The sequence below is a fragment of the Schistocerca gregaria genome, chromosome 4 (genome assembly GCF_023897955.1).
Source record: "Schistocerca gregaria isolate iqSchGreg1 chromosome 4, iqSchGreg1.2, whole genome shotgun sequence".
Taxonomy (NCBI): Eukaryota; Metazoa; Arthropoda; class Insecta; order Orthoptera; family Acrididae; genus Schistocerca; species Schistocerca gregaria.
The window spans coordinates 568747572-568763614 of NC_064923.1; the positions used below are offsets into that span (position 1 = coordinate 568747572).

General features: G+C 42.9%; 1 protein-coding gene across 1 annotated transcript in view; it reads left to right on the forward strand.

Moving 5' to 3' along the window:
- Positions 1-16043, forward strand: part of LOC126267125 (venom allergen 3 homolog) — a 65176-nt gene that overhangs the window by 23159 nt on the left and 25974 nt on the right. Inside the window, exons 3-4 of the mRNA XM_049972043.1 lie at positions 1664-1828; positions 11977-12058. Coding sequence (XP_049828000.1) covers positions 1664-1828; positions 11977-12058 — 247 coding nt within the window. The remainder of the gene's footprint in view (positions 1-1663; positions 1829-11976; positions 12059-16043) is intronic.

Below are 16043 nucleotides of genomic sequence, written 5' to 3' on the forward strand. Positions count from 1 at the left end.
ATTTTACAATATTGGTGATAACAAAGTTCCATCTCTTAACTTCAGTTTCTCCTCTGAATTAGGTAGGGTTCTCTCTTATTAGTAGAAGATAGTTTAGTCGCAGGAGCTATCCATCCCTTATTTGCTTCTGTTTGATCTGAGTCTTGCTTCTTCTAAGAGAAAATAAGACTCAAAGTTCTTCACAGATATATTTAAGAAAGTGTTAAATTTTTCATCTACATTGTCTGCTTTACACATTTTTCCATAGCTTTCCACCAATACATTTTTTCTAAATACTGTAGCTGAATCATTGTTTATGATTCTTCTATGATCTGTACCCAACTGGTCAATATTCAGTGTCATTATAATTAAACTTTGTGCTTGAGCCAGTGTAGATGGAAAACTGTTTACCATATGGGTGCCCAGTTTTATATGAATAGTGTTCAGACTGAGCACTGCAGGATTTGCATTGTGTCATGACTTGCTGTAAAGTCCCAGTACTGGTACAGTACTTTTGACCCCAAGGACCAAGGACATGCAGCACGAATGGCACACTTTACTGTGGTCTGATTCACCAACATGTGATACTCGCAATGTGAGAGGGAGCTGCTTTGGACTAACTGTTTTGATGCATGATGGAGCTCCACCACACACTGCACAATGAGGTCACTTGGTTGCTCCAAAACACATTTGGAGACAGCCAAAACAATGACCAATCGTTCCAAACTGCATGGCTACCAAGATCACTGGATTTGAACCCATTTCACTTCTGGCTGTGGGTTTCCTGAAGGACATGTTTTATCAACACAACACTAACAGGTTAGGTTAGTGTTGTTTAACGTCCCGTCGACAACGAGGTCATTAGAAACGGAGCGCAAGCTCTGGTTAGGGAAGGATGGGGAAGGAAATCGGCCATGCCCTTTCAAAGGAACCATCCCGGCATTTGCCTGAAACGATTAAGGGAAATCACGGAAAACCTAAATCAGGATGGCTGGAGATGGGATTGAACCGTCGTCCTCCTGAATGCGAGTCCAGTGTGCTAACCACTGCGCCACCTCGCTCGGTACAACACTAACACATGTGGGAGGTTGAAGATGAGCGTAGAAAGGGACGTAGCCAACATCGCACCTGTGACATTTTGGGAACAGTAGAGCAGTCTCTAGGGCAGTTCCTGGCTGTCATGGATGCAGGTGGTTGTCACATTGAACAACATTTGTAACCTGGAAAACATAGTGTGCAATTAACTAATGTTACACTCTCATGTGGAAATTATAATGTGTTTCTTCCAGAGCTTAATTTGTTATTTAATTGTAAGCACCCTCATTTTATTGTTAACACTTGACCACCATAGTGAGAAAACCTTTGGTTTGGTTAAGTTTTACATCTGAATGGCCAACTTTTATTGCATTTAAAACTCAACAATTACTGACTGTTGCTAACGGCTGCTTCTCTTTGTGAGAGTTTATCTTGGGTTATTGCTCATTGGGTTCTCCTTCATAAAGGGAACTGAAAAATTTAATCAATATATGAAAGAATGAGTATATCTATACCATTTCCAGTTCCACATTGCATGAAGTACTGTTGCTTTTAAATGGAAATAATTCATCTATTTGCAGCAAAGATCCAACTTAACATCTTTATTAAGCAGACTAATTTTCATCAATTATCTACATGCTGTTTCCAGGGAATAGGCAGTGCCTGCTCTCAGGTGATGGCCAGAGGGGTGGATGATGCAGCCCAGCAAACCATACTGAAAGAGCACAACACACACAGAAACTACGTGGCATCTGGACAGGAGACACAGGGAGCTCCTGGACCTCAGCCTGCTGCATCCAACATGCTTAAGCTGGTGAGTATACTGAAGCAGCATAAGCTTCTTGGATTTTAGATACAGGCTGTACTGTCTAACGCCAAGGAAAGATGTCATCATAAAAATAATAAAGCAACAACAATATAAAAAATGTTACTGATAAACAAGCTGAGCACCATTTCATTTTACAGTACCTTCCTATATGTTAGTCCCTTAAAATTTTATGAACACTGTTTTCTGCTGTTGAGAAATCAGAAAATGCCTGCATTTTTCCCTATATGTTAACTTTGAAGGATTTTCCAAGCAATCATCTTTATATTTCATGGTATAATCAGTGAACTGAACTCACTTAATTAAGACACAGAAATGTGGCATTTATTATTTGATGGGTACCATAAAAATAATGGTGTCTGAAAGAATATTATTTTCATAGCTTCCATGTAGACATGGCTCACACATGTCACAGGTATTCTGAGATATAACACAATACTGAATAAAAGGATGGCTGCTGAAACGAAAATATGTGGAGTAGAGATGACAAGTCTTTAAAGTAATTTCTTTGTTAAGTAGCAGAACTAGACATGGGTGGACGGAGGCATAAAAGTAAGAAAGTTAGGATGGGTGGGGGCTGAGTTCCTGCTCAACATGAGGGTTGTGGATAGCAGCAGAGGTGAGTCCTGGTGAAGATACAACAACTCCTTACTAGTTCTTTACTGGTTCAGTACTACTGTATTGTGCTGCCCAGAGTATCTTCATAATATTCCGACCTCATAGCTGTAGGCATTCATATATGGCAAGTGGTGTGCTTGCATTGTTCTGGAGGCAGAGCACTGCACTGACATCTCTAGTGTGTGAGGCAAATTTAGACGTCAGAATGCAGCCATGCTGTGGTCATGGGTGGCCAACAGAACTTCTCTAAAGAGGAAGTTCGCATCAGCACAGTGTTGTGGCCATGGGTGGCCAACAGAACTTCTCTAGTGAAGAAGATCGCATGATCACATTGGCAAGGCAGTGGCATTGCCCAGAGTCAAATTCTGGATTGCTGAACAGCAGGGTCTGGTGGCTGAGGTAGTGTTTGCTACCTGGACTAGGCAGACATCCATCGTATGAGTCCCAGTGGTGGCAGAGTTTACAGTGAAGAATCATGGCTCACAAACAGCAGGCGCCTTGCATGGGCCTGCAGTGCCAAAAATGACATACTGAGGTATACCAGGATTTAAATGCTCATTCTCAGGATTTCATGGAAGGGTTGTTTTTGTGGGCTGCTGTGAACCACAGGAACAGGTCAATGATCAGGGTCTGGTGTAATCATCAGTGTGCATCGGTGAAGTGGAAGTCAGTCAGGCCAGACTGGCTTCTCAGAGGCTGTCCCCGGGGCATTGACACCTAGAATGGTGTCACGGAAGTCTTGCTACTGCTGAGAAGTGCTGATCAACTATGGGTGATGACCAGATGTGGCTGATATCCGTAGATTTTGACTTGATTTTGGCACTCGTGGTCTCACAACACAGGAGCTGACATCACCTGCTGTCTGACTGTGATCTCATTGCAGTTCTGAGCTACAACTTCTGCTTCAAGTTTCCTCATAGTTTTCTCTGCTACAGTTTCCTCCCTTCTGCAAGGGAAAAATAACACCCTCGAATTTTTCTGAAATAAAAACACTAGATAATTTACACTTTGACACCTCATATTTGTTCCTCCATTCATGGTATCACATGGTATATTATTTGTCTGCCTCTACTAGCAGTTATCTACACTTTTTCACAACCGCTGAGTAGGTGTGTTTTAATTTGCACATTGGTTACATTAATTCACCTTTATGATTTAAATATCTTTTGACACTTAGCGCAATGCATTTCAAGAATCTATTCTCATTTTAAAGGGCACTTGTGCATTTGTTTACGTGAATATGTATCGTGATGTTTCCATGTGTGATTTTCTACCTCTCTTGTGTCTTTCTGAAATTAGGCTGCAAATAGAAAATTGGACAAAATGAATCCGTGAGTGTTTTTAAACGCTAATGTTGGAAATGGTACTTTTGCTTGACTACTTACAGCTATTGTGCCTCCTCCACTATATAGAATATCACATGCAGACAAATCATCACTTACACTGTTTGTCAATAAAACATGTTGCAAAGATACTACGACACTATTGCTTCACGAAGAGTTTGTACACAGTCAGAGCTGTTACAAAGTCATTGGGTTGCATTGTGTACATATATAGGATTGTAAATTATTAAGTGTATTTTTGCTACTACTGACTACTGAATTATGGATTGCTTTTTTCCTCTAATGATGCAGTGTACATATTTATGAAAATTTTACAAGTATCATATACAGAAGAAACATTTCAAGAAATTAACTGATTCATTATCTAGTTTGTCACTGAGAACTTTTTCTCCTTGCTTTTTGTGGTGTACAAAAGTTTTGAGCTCCTCCATTAAATTCATTGTATGAGGTTTTTGGACATGGTGGAGTAGCTTACGATCCTCTTCTATGCTTTCAAAAGGGTGTCCAGAGTTTTTTTACGTATGTTGCTATTGCTGATTTTGTAAATTGGTTATATGTATAACAGTTGATAAGTTCACTGTATCTAATTTGAAAATTCCTACCAGTTTGCCTTTGTAGTGGCTTGAGCAGATTTACATGTTATTTTGAATATTCCAGAATCGGAGAATTTATCTGTTTTATTGCATAGGGTGTGGACATATTAAGTGATTATGTGCTATGTTATACAGAGTGAGTTGCTAACTATTGCCACCAAGAATAATTCCGAAAGTATGATAGGAGCTGAAAAGTTTGTGGGACAAAAGTTGTATGGGACAATGGGGGCCATAATATGACGTTGGTTTTTTGTGGCTAGATGGGGTGCTATAGTTTGATAATTATTTTCTGATAGCAGCTATCGAGATGAATCCAATGACGTGTAACAGTAAGGTGTATGAAGGTCAACGAAGGTCACAATGGTGGCATGAATGTCCATTTACAGAAGTTGTTTGAAGTGATGACCATTGCTATCAATGCAGTTTCGCAATCATCTTATCATGGATTGAGTGGTATTCCTTATCACATCGGCACTTATCGAAGCACATGCTCTGACAATTCTCTCTCGCATATCTTTAGTTGTAGTTGGACCGTCTTTATAAACAATGTCTTTTACGAATCCCCACAAGAAAAAATCCAGAGGCGTCAAGTCTGGTGAATGATCCGCCCGTGACACATCTCTGCGTCTAATCCAACGATTTGGGAATTGTGTCTGCAACTCGTTTCTAGCCGTCAGCGAAAAATGTGCTGGACACCCATCATGTTGATACCTCATTGTGTTCCCTGTTCTTAAAGGTACTTCTTCCAATAACAGACCTACTGTGTCTTGCAAGAATGTGGTGTACTTCCTACCATTTAGATTTCCTTTGATGAAATCCCTGCCGCCGTTGGATAAGCAGCTGCCAGCAGCAAGTCGTATACCCCTAGCTTACTTATTTGTTACTTAGTTTAATTCTTAATTTCTTTGCTTGTTTTTGGGTACTTGCATTGTTTAATTCATAAATTTCGGGCGTATTATAGTATTTATGAGTTCTAGCATCGCGCTTTAGTATTTACTTCGTAGATTCTTACTTAAATTGTGTGTGAGTTTCGTATAGGAGGTGTAATTTCGAGTTTTAGTTACTGTAATCGTAAATTCAGGCAGATTGTAGCGCACTCGTTAGGCATTTGCACAGGTTAGTTAATACATTCTTTGCGTGTTTCGCTTGCGTTATCTAGACAAGGACTCGTGTTTCAGTAACTGTTGTTCAACATCGATTAGAATGGACAGGGACTGCGATTGCTGTGTTTGGATGAGGGCTGAGTTGGCATCCCTTCGCTCACAGCTGCAGGTGGCGCTGACTTCAGTCGCACAGCTTGAGGCTGTTGCCAATGGGCACCGCTGTGGGGAGCCGGACTTGGGTATCACGGGGATGTCAACCTCATCCCGTCTGTCCCCAGATCGGTCTGCCGCTATGGTTGCCCCGGTTGCTGCCCGAGCGGGGCTGAGCCCTCGCCTGTGGTTGATTGGGAGGTCGTTCCAAGGCGTGGCAGGCAGTGAAAGACGTCCCTGGAGGCTGGTCAGAAAGCCTCCCCGGTGCGTCTGACAAACAGGTTTCAGGCACTGTCTCTGGCTGAGCCAGTTGCAGCTGCCTGCCCTGTTTCAGAGGATCATTCTCATCCTTCAAGGTCCGGGCAATCGCAGAGGGTGGGCTTATTGGTAGTTGGGAGCTCCAATGTTAGGCGCGTAATGGGGCCCCTTAGGGATATGGTGGCTAAGGAGGGGAAGAAATCCAGTGTGCACTCCATGTGCATTCCGGGAGGAGTTATTCCTGATGTGGAAAGAGTCCTTCCGGATGCCATGAAGAGCACAGGGTGCAGCCAGTTGCAGGTGGTGGCACATGTCGGCACTAATGACGTGTGTCGCTTTGGATTTGAGGAAATTCTCTCTCGATTCCAGCGGCTATCAGGTTTGGTGAAGGCTGCAGGTCTTGCTTACGAGATGAAGGGAGAGCTCACCATCTGCAGCATCGTCAACAGAACCGACTGCTGACCTTTGGTGCAGAGCCGGGTGGAGGGTCTGAATCAGAGGCTCAGACGGTTTTGGGACCGTGTTGGCTGCAGATTCCTTGACTTGCGCCATAGGGTGGTGGAGTTTCGGGTTCCGCTGAATAGGTCAGGAGTTCACTACACTCAGCTGGTGGCTACACGGGTAGCGGAGGCTGTGTGGCGTGGATTGGGCGGTGTTTTCTGGTTAGAAGGCCTCGGGAAAGTGCGGGGTGGGCTGCAATCTCAAAGGGTGCACGGCAAATACAGGACATGCTTGGATCAAGGAACAGTCGGAATTTTAGTTGTAAATTGTTGTAGTTGTGCTGGGAAAGTCCCTGAGCTTCAAAAGCTAATAGAAAGCACAGAATCTGAAATAGTTATAGGTACAGAAAGCTGGTTAAAGCCTGAAATAAGTTCTGCAGAAATTTTTAGGAAGTCTCAGACGGTGTTCAGGAAAGATAGATTAGGTAGAATTGTTGGTGGAGTGTTTGTGTCTGTCAGTAGTGGTTTATCTTGTAGTGAAGTCGAAGTAGATACTCCGTGCGAATTGGTATGGGTGGAGGTTATACTTAACAGCCGAACTAAGTTAATAACTGGCTCTTTCTACCGACCCCCAGACTCCGATGATATAGTTGCGGAACAGTTCAGATAAAATTTGAGTCTCGTAACAAATAAATACCCCACTCATACGGTTATAGTTGGTGGGGACTTCAACCTTCCCTCGATATGTTAGCAAAAATACTTGTTCAAAACCGGTGGTAGGCAGTAAACATCATCCGAGATTGTCCTACATGCTTTCTCCGAAAATTATTGCGATCAGTTAGTCCACGAACCAATGCGAATTGTAAATGGTTGCGAAAACACACTTGACCTCTTAGCCACAAACAATCCAGAGCCGATAGAGAGCACCATGACTGATACAGGGATTAGTGGTCACAAGGTCGTTGTAGGTAGGCTCAATACCGTTTCTTCCAAATCCACCAGAAACAAACGCAAAATAATTTTATTTAAAAAAGCGGATAAAGTGTCACTAGAAGCCTTCCTAAGAGACAATCTCCGTTCCTTCCGAACTGGCTATGCAAATGTAGGTGAGATGTGGCTCAAATTCAAAGATATAGTAGCAACAGCAATTGAGAGATTCATAACACATAAATTGGTAAGAGATGGAACGGATCCCCCGTGGTACACAAAACAGGTCCGAACGCTTTTGCAGAGGCAACGGAAAAAGCATGCGAAGTTCAGAAGAACGCGAAATCCCGATTGGCTAAAATTTACAGAAGCGCGAAATTTGGCACAGACTTCAAAGCGAGATGCCTTTAATAGGTTCCACAACGAAACATTGTTTCGAAATTTGGTAGAAAATCCGAAGAAATTCTGGACATATGTAAAGTACACAAGCGGCAAGACGCAGTCAGTACCTTCGCTGCGCAGTGCCGATGGTACTGTTATCGACGACTATGCCGCTAAAGCGGAGTTATTGAACGCAGTTTTCCGAAATTCCTTCACCAGGGAAGACGAATGGAATATTCCAGAATTTGAAACACGAACATCTGCTAGCATGAGTTTCTTAGAAGTAGATACCTTAGGGGTTGCGAAGCAACTCAAATCGCTCGATACGGGCAAGTCTTCAGGTCCACATTGTATACCGATTAGGTTCCTTTCAGATTACGCTGATACTATAGCTCCCTACTTAGCACTCATATACAACCGCTCGCTCACCGATAGATCTGTACCTACACATTGGAAAATTACGCAGGTCGCACCAGTGTTCAAGAAGGGTAGTAGGAGTAAAACATCTAACTGCAGACCTATATCATTGACGTCGGTCTGCAGTAGGGTTTTGGAGCATATACTGCATTCAAACATTATGAATCACCTCGAAGGGAACGATCTATTGACACGTAATCAGCATGGCTTCAGAAAACATCGCTCTTGTGCAACGCAGCTAGCTCTTTATTCGCACGAAGTAATGGCCGTTCTCGACAGGGGACCTCAAGTTGATTCCGTTTTTCTAGATTTCCGGAAAGCTTTTGACACCGTTCCTCACAAGCGACTTCTAATCAAGCTGCGGAGCTATGGGGTATCGTCTCAGTTGTGCGACTGGATTCGTGATTTCCTGTCAGGAAGGTCGCAGTTCGTAGTAATAGACGGCAAATCATCGAGTAAAACTGAAGTGATATCAGGTGTTCCCCAGGGAAGCGTCCTGGGACCTCTGCTGTGCCTGATCTATATAAATGACCTGGGTGACAATCTAAGCAGTTCTCTTAGGTTGTTCGCAGATGATGCTGTAATTTACCGTCTAGTAAGGTCATCCGAAGACCAGTATCAGTAGCAAAGTGATTTAGAAAAGATTGGTATATGGTGTGGCAGGTGGCAGTTGACGCTAAATAACGAAAAGTGTGAGGTGATCCACATGAGCTCCAAAAGAAATCCGTTGGAATTCGATTACTCGATAAATAGTACAATTTTTAAGACTGTCAATTCAACTAAGTGTTAAAATTACGAACAACTTCAGTTGGAAAGACCACATAGATAATATTGCAGGGAAGGCGAGCCAAAGGTTGCGTTTCATTGGCAGGACACTTAGAAGATGCAACAAGTCCACTAAAGAGACAGCTTACACTACACTCGTTCGTCCTCTGTTAGAATATTGCTGCGTGGTGTGTGATCCTTACCAGGTGGGATTGACGGAGGACATCGAAACGGTGCAAAAAAGGGTAGCTCGTTTTGTATTATCACATAATAGGGGAGAGAGTGTGGCAGATATGATACGCGAATTGGGATGGAAGTCAGTACAGCAAAGACGTTTTTCGTCGCGGCGAGATCTTTTTACGAAATTTCAGTCACCAACTTTCTCTTCCGAATGCGAAAATATTTTGTTGAGCCCAACCTACATATGTAGGAATGATCATCAAAATAAAGTAAGAGAAATCAAAGCTCGGACAGAAAGGATTAGGTGTTTGTTTTTCCCGCGCGCTGTTAGGGAGTGGAATAGTAGAGAGATAGTATGATTGTGGTTCGATGAACCCTCTGCCAAGCACTTAAATGTGAATTGCAGAGTAGTCATGTAGATGTAATTGTAGGGGCCTATAATTCTGTCCTCCAGAATCCCACACCGTGCATTCACTGACTACGGTTTTTGGCGTGCAACTTGCCACAGCCAACATAGATTTTCAGTTGCCCAATAATGCATGTTATCCGAATTAACATTTCCATGGTTTGTGAATGTAGCCTTTCCAATAAATAAAATAAAATTTATAAATGTGTCATCCCTCTGAATCTGTTAATGAGCCCATCAGCAAAATTCAATGTGACACATACAATACGCACCAGTTAATTCTTGGTGGAGGTCGATATGGTAAGAATGATATTTATGGCTATGCGGAACACAAACAACTCTACTCTGGCTCATGACAGATTCCCTTGTGGTCTGACATGAACTAACGCAAGGATCTCAAACCACAGTGGCAGGAGTACCAATTTCCATTTCCTCGTTAGTAACTTTCCTTTGCCAGATATGTTTCCGATGCATAAAAGATCCATTTGTTCTCAATTTATCATACACGTACACTACTGGCCATTAAAATTGCTACACCACGAAGATGACGTGCTACAGATGCGAAATTTAACCGACAGGAAGAACATGATATGATATGCAAATGATTAGCTTTTCAGAGCATTCACACAAGGTTGGCGCTGGTGGCGACACCTCCAAAGTGCTGACATGAGGAAAGTTTCCAACCGATTTCTCATACACAAACAACAGTTGACCGGCGTTGCCTGGTGAAACGTTGTTGTGAGGCCACGTGTAAGGAGGAGAAATGCGTACCATCACCTTTCCGACTTTGATAAAGGTCGGATTGTAGCCTATCGCGATTGCGGTTTATCGCATCGCGACATTGCTGCTCGCGTTGGTCGAGATCCAATGACTGTTAGCAGAATATGGAATCGGTGGGTTCAGGAGGGTAATATGGAAGGCCTTGCTGGATCCCAACGGTCTTGTATGACTAGTAGTCGAGATGACAGGCATCTTATCCGCATGGCTGTAACGGATCGTGCAGCCACGTCTCGATCCCTGAGTCAACAGATGGGGACGTTTGCAAGACAACAACCATCTGCACAAACAGTTCGACGACGTTTGCAGCAGCCTGGACTATCAGCTTGGGGACCATGCCTGCAGTTACCCTTGACGCTGCATCACAGACAGGAGCACCTGCGATGGTGTACTCTATGATGAACCTGGGTGCACGAATGGCAAAACGTCATTTTTTCGGATGAATCCAGGTTCTGTTTACAGCATCATGATGTTCGCATCCGTGTTTGGTGACATCGCGGTGAACGCACATTGAAAGCCTGTATTCGTCGTTGCCATACTGGCGTATCACCCGGCGTGATGGTATGGTGTGTCATTGATTACACGTTTCGTTCACCTCTTGTTCGCATTGACAGCAGTTTGAACAGTGGACGTTACATTTCAGATGTGTTACGACCCGTGGCTCTACTCTTCATTCGATCCCTGCGAAACCCTATGTTTCTGCAGGATAATGCTCGACCACATGTTGCAGGTCCTGTACGGGCCTTTCTGGATACAGAAAATGTTTGACTGCTGCCCTGGCCAGCACATTCTCCAGATCTCTCACAAACTGAAAACGTCTGGTCAATGGTGGCCGAGCAACTGGCTCGTCACAATACGCCAGTCACTACTCTTGATGAACTGTGGTATAGTGTTGAAGCTGCATGGGCAGCTGTACCTGTACACGCCACCCAAGCTCTGACTCAATACCCAGGCGTATCAAGGCCATTATTACGGCCAGAGGTGGTTGTTCGGGGTATTTATTTCTCAGGATCCATGCACACAAACTGCGTGAAAATGTAATCACATGTCAGTTCTAGTATAATATATTTGTCCAATGAATACCAGTTTGTCATCTGCATTTATTCTTGGTGTAGCAATTTTAATGGCCATAAGTGTAATAAATGTAAGATATGTAGGATGAGCATGCTCATGATACGTTTCAGCGTATAAGTCTCTAGCTCTCACTGAATTTCATTGGCATTGACCATAAATTAGAAGCATATCGACTTGTTCTTCGAAGGAATACATCATTCACATCCGCTTGATTCGACGATTCTAGTCCTGCTGTTCCTATTTGTGTTGTTTTGCGAAACTGTCAAATGGTGTTCACATGTGAATAGCATGTCAGATGGATACGCCATATTCTGCGAATATTTACTATTTGCACGATATGCGAGAGAGAACTATTGGATTCTTCTCAATCGCCGCTATCAGAAAGTATGTATCAAACTATAGCGTGTCATTAAAAAAAATAATAAAAAAAGTTAACCGTCATATCTCTGATGCGACCCCAAATAGAAACAAAAAAACCAACATCATATTATGGCCACCATTGTCCCATGCAACATTTGTCCCACAAACGTTTCAGCTACTTTCATACTTTCGGAGTTATTCTAGGTGGAAATAGTTAGTGACTCACCCTGCATATCATGGCTGTAGCTTCACAATGTTCCTAACAAGCATGTTATAGACTATTTACATGCAGAGTGTGCCAACAATAGTTAATGGTATACTGTAATTGAAAACCTTACTTTCAGGCATGGGACACTGAACTGGCAAGTGTTGCTCAGCGGTGGGCTGATCAGTGTACTTCTGGCCATGATACATGCAGACGTGTGTGTAAGTACAAACATAAGCTCAGGCACTGGAAGGTTGTATATTTAATTTTATTTATTATTGTTGGTCCCAAGTATGATGATACACATACATGATTTGTTCAGTATGCTCAACAGAATTTTATCCAATATATGTCTGGTTTGGAATATATGTCTAGTTATGGTGTTAAGTTAAAACACAAACCCTATATTTGTTTAACTAATACCAAAATCATGATTTACAAAGAAATGTGTTACGTGCCAGGAGCAGATTGCCACAAGAGACAAAAGAACAGAGGGCTTAGCCCAATATTGCCTGTATCGAAACTTAATTTATTGTGCAATTTCATTCACAGTGATTTTAATGAAGCCAACTAGTAACATTAAAGAGTAGTAGAGACTCTTTTCTAGTTCCTTATTAGACAAGATTTCTTCAAAACTTAATAACGCAAATATTCTGTGTTTTTTTACTCCCAATGCTTTGCACTGGAAGATTAGGTGTGCTGTGACTTCATCCCTCTCGCTACTTAGTCTATGCTAAGGGGCTTCTTTCTTTATACACATTGTCTACATCTACATCCATACTCCGCAAGCCACCTGACGGTGTGTGGCGGAGGGTACCCTGAGTACCTCTATCGATTCTCCCTTCTATTCCAGTCTCGTATTGTACGTGGAAAGAAGGATTGTCGGTTGTGTAGGTGTTTCTTAAAGTTCCCATGGCCAGTCATTAATCATAACATGAGTTTAATCTGTATCCTCTTCAGGGTTACAGAACTTCTCTGTAAAGATGGTCTTGGCATCATAAGTTCGCCGTGTTTTTGTTTTTGAATCTTAGCCCAGTATTCTACGCACTGCTTACTAAACCAGCTATGTAGTTTTGATTTTAGCATTGTCTTGGAGATGGTTAGTACAGGTTCTGTTTATTCTTGTTAGTTATCAAGTGACCACGATCCCATGGCAGGTGTTGATATTCCCTAGTTTCACAAGGACATCATGGCATTCTCATACAGTCTTTTATCTTGTTGCAGGGGCTGATGAAGGTTTCAGTGCTGCTTGGTTGTCTGAATAAATACAGATGTTATGATCCTTGTAGCACCTACGCAAACTCTCCTCTATGCACTCTCTGATCGGAAGCATCCTCCCCTGGAATAGCATGGTCAGTTTCCTGACAGAAAGTCTCTTTATAGTCGAGTTTGTACCCCGAACACCACAGCCTCGCTACCTACGTCTGTTGTTGACCCATCAGTAAACCATCCTACTTCTCCTCAATGATGTTGTGGTTTGTTCTTCCGATGCTCTCCATTTCCACCTGTTACACTGGAGGTTTATTGAAGTAGCTGGAAAGTATTGTGTGGTCAGCTGACATTTCCACAACCACCTATATTTATCACACTCACTATACTGGCGTGGGATTCTGGATATCCTAAAGATATCCAATTATTTCCAGTTTCTATTCTGTATGCCACTGCTACTTTCTCCATTGTAGCGTAAAGGTGTAATGAGGGTGTGTCCAGCATGGTTTCCACCCCAGCAGTGGGCACGCTGCCAATTCCTTGCAGAGCTCCTTAGTAGCCACCTTCTCCTCTGCTTTATTCCACCATACTGTAGCCCCACAAATTATCATAGCTCTTATTACAGAGGTGTGTATCCACCACTCATGGGCTTTTGCCCCAGGTTTTACCACAGACCCTTCTAGGGCTCATAAGAGTACCTTTTACCTTGGAACATATATTCGTTATGTGAGGGGTCTACGATAGTTTCAATCCATGGCTATGTCTATATATTTCACTACTCCTTCTACTGGTAGAGTTTTGTCAAGAAGCCTGAGATTCCAGTCTGTGTACTGGATACGCTTCCTTCTAAATGGCTGGCTGCTGTGGCCGAGCAGTTCTAGGCGCTTCAGTCCGGAACCGCGCTGCTCCTACGGTCGCAGGTTCAAATCCTATCTTGGGCATGGTTGAGTGTGATGTCCTTAGGTTAGTTAGGTACAAGTAGTTCTACGTCTATGGGACTGATAACCTCAGATGTTAAATCCTATTGTGTTCAGAGCCATCCGAACCTTGTAAATGGTACTATAACAGTTTTCTTGGGACTGACCCTTAAATCTTGTTTCCTGCACCAGCTTTGCACATTGTTCACTGCACATTGTGCTATTGTTCTAACACTACCAACGTAGATGGAAAAAGCACTACTAGACTCAATAGTAGTGGGGACTAAATCCGATCTTGCAGACTCCATGTGATGGTGTTGATCACCATTTTCTGATTCATCATGGTGGCTTCTATCTTTCTTCTGCTCAGCATGGTCTTCACCTACCTGCATATGATGGTATCGGTACCATGTTCTTCTGCAGCTCTAACCTTGCATTCTAAGGTTGTATTGCCAAAATTGTCCTTGAAATCCAGCAAGATGAAGAGAGCAATTTTCAGAAAGTGTAGAGTTTTTTCCAACTTCCAAGCAAGTCGGTAAAGTGCTGCATCACATAATTTGTGTAGCCGATTGTATGTGTTGCCTTACATGTAGAGGAATTTCAACTAACACCTTTTCCCTAATGTGTACATGAACCAGTTTTCCTAATGTTGTTAGAAGAAAGAAGGGCAGACTGATTGGTCTCATACCCTTAGCCACGATATGACCAATCTTAGCCACGATATGACCAATTATCCCTGGCTTCATAATCATAAAAACTCTCACTGTTCTCCAGGTGTTACAAGTACTCCTTGCTATTAGGCTGACCATAAACTGTCTACACAGCAATGTAGTTAATCTCTTTCCTGCTTGTTACAGAACAGCTGGAAAGTTTCAGTCTGGTCTGGTGATTTGAATGGTTAAAGCATTCCCAGCATCAACAGAATTTTCTTTGAAAAATCAAAACATATTCTGATAGGTCTCCTTTGATTACCTGTAAATCAGTGCCTCCCCGGCACTGAGTCTTGGCCAGAGTGCATTGGGTCCTGTGGAGAACATGCAGCATCTCACTCATTGTCCTTGTATACTCACCCTCCTCCTTTCTTAGATTACCTCCTACATTAGTTGATTTTGTGTTTTTTCGGGATCCTGCTGCCAAGCTGTCTGATTTGGACGGTGTCATGGCTCAGTGTACAAGTGTTCTCAGTACCCTGTTTTTCTGCGCCAGGTGATAGCTACTTTCAGCCTGTAGATATTTGTCGGTGGTTTCCTATACACACTGTGGCCTAATGTGCCTCTTGTCTTCCTTTTCACCAGGACATCTAGGAATGGAAGTTGACCATTATTCTCTAGTTCCATTGTTGGGGTATCTCAAGTTCAGATGGTCAAAGATTCACCCAGTCTTTTCCAACGAAACAAGATCAGGGCAGTCCTTGAAATGGTAAAAGCTGATCTGGGGTTAAGGAAATCTGGTATCTACCATATACCATGTGAACGTGGTATGTCTTACATCGGTCAGAACACCATAAGAATTGAAATAAGATGTAAAAAACACCAAAGACATATCAGGCTACGACAGACCACTAAATCAGCAGTATCAGAACATTGCCTGGAATTTGAATATGCCAGGCATTGTGATAAAACAAGGATCCTGGCTCAGACCCTAGATTTTGGGATAGTGTGATTACTGAATTGATTGAAAGCAAGATGACAGAGAACCTGATCAACCGGGAAGCAGGATATCAGCTCAGTATGGTGTGGAATCCCACTTCAGAATTGCTAAAGAATTAACAGAAAAAAGTTCCCTTCTCTGACAATGAACCGCAGACAACCAGGCACGTAATTAAAGGGATCGAATCTCTTATGGAGCGCCAGGCGGCTACTACCTCCTTGAGAGACAATTGTGGCGGTCATGGACAATAGAGGGAACAACGTCAGCCACCTGAAACCACAGGCACCACACGTCCTAGAAGCAGACACAGTACAGAACTCCAGACGGCGACCACCACCACAAGAGGTTGCTGCGGCATGCACGGACAGAATACGCAATTCCCAAAGCAGGGTGATTCGGTAGGAAGCGCACTTTGTAGAGGCGCACCAAA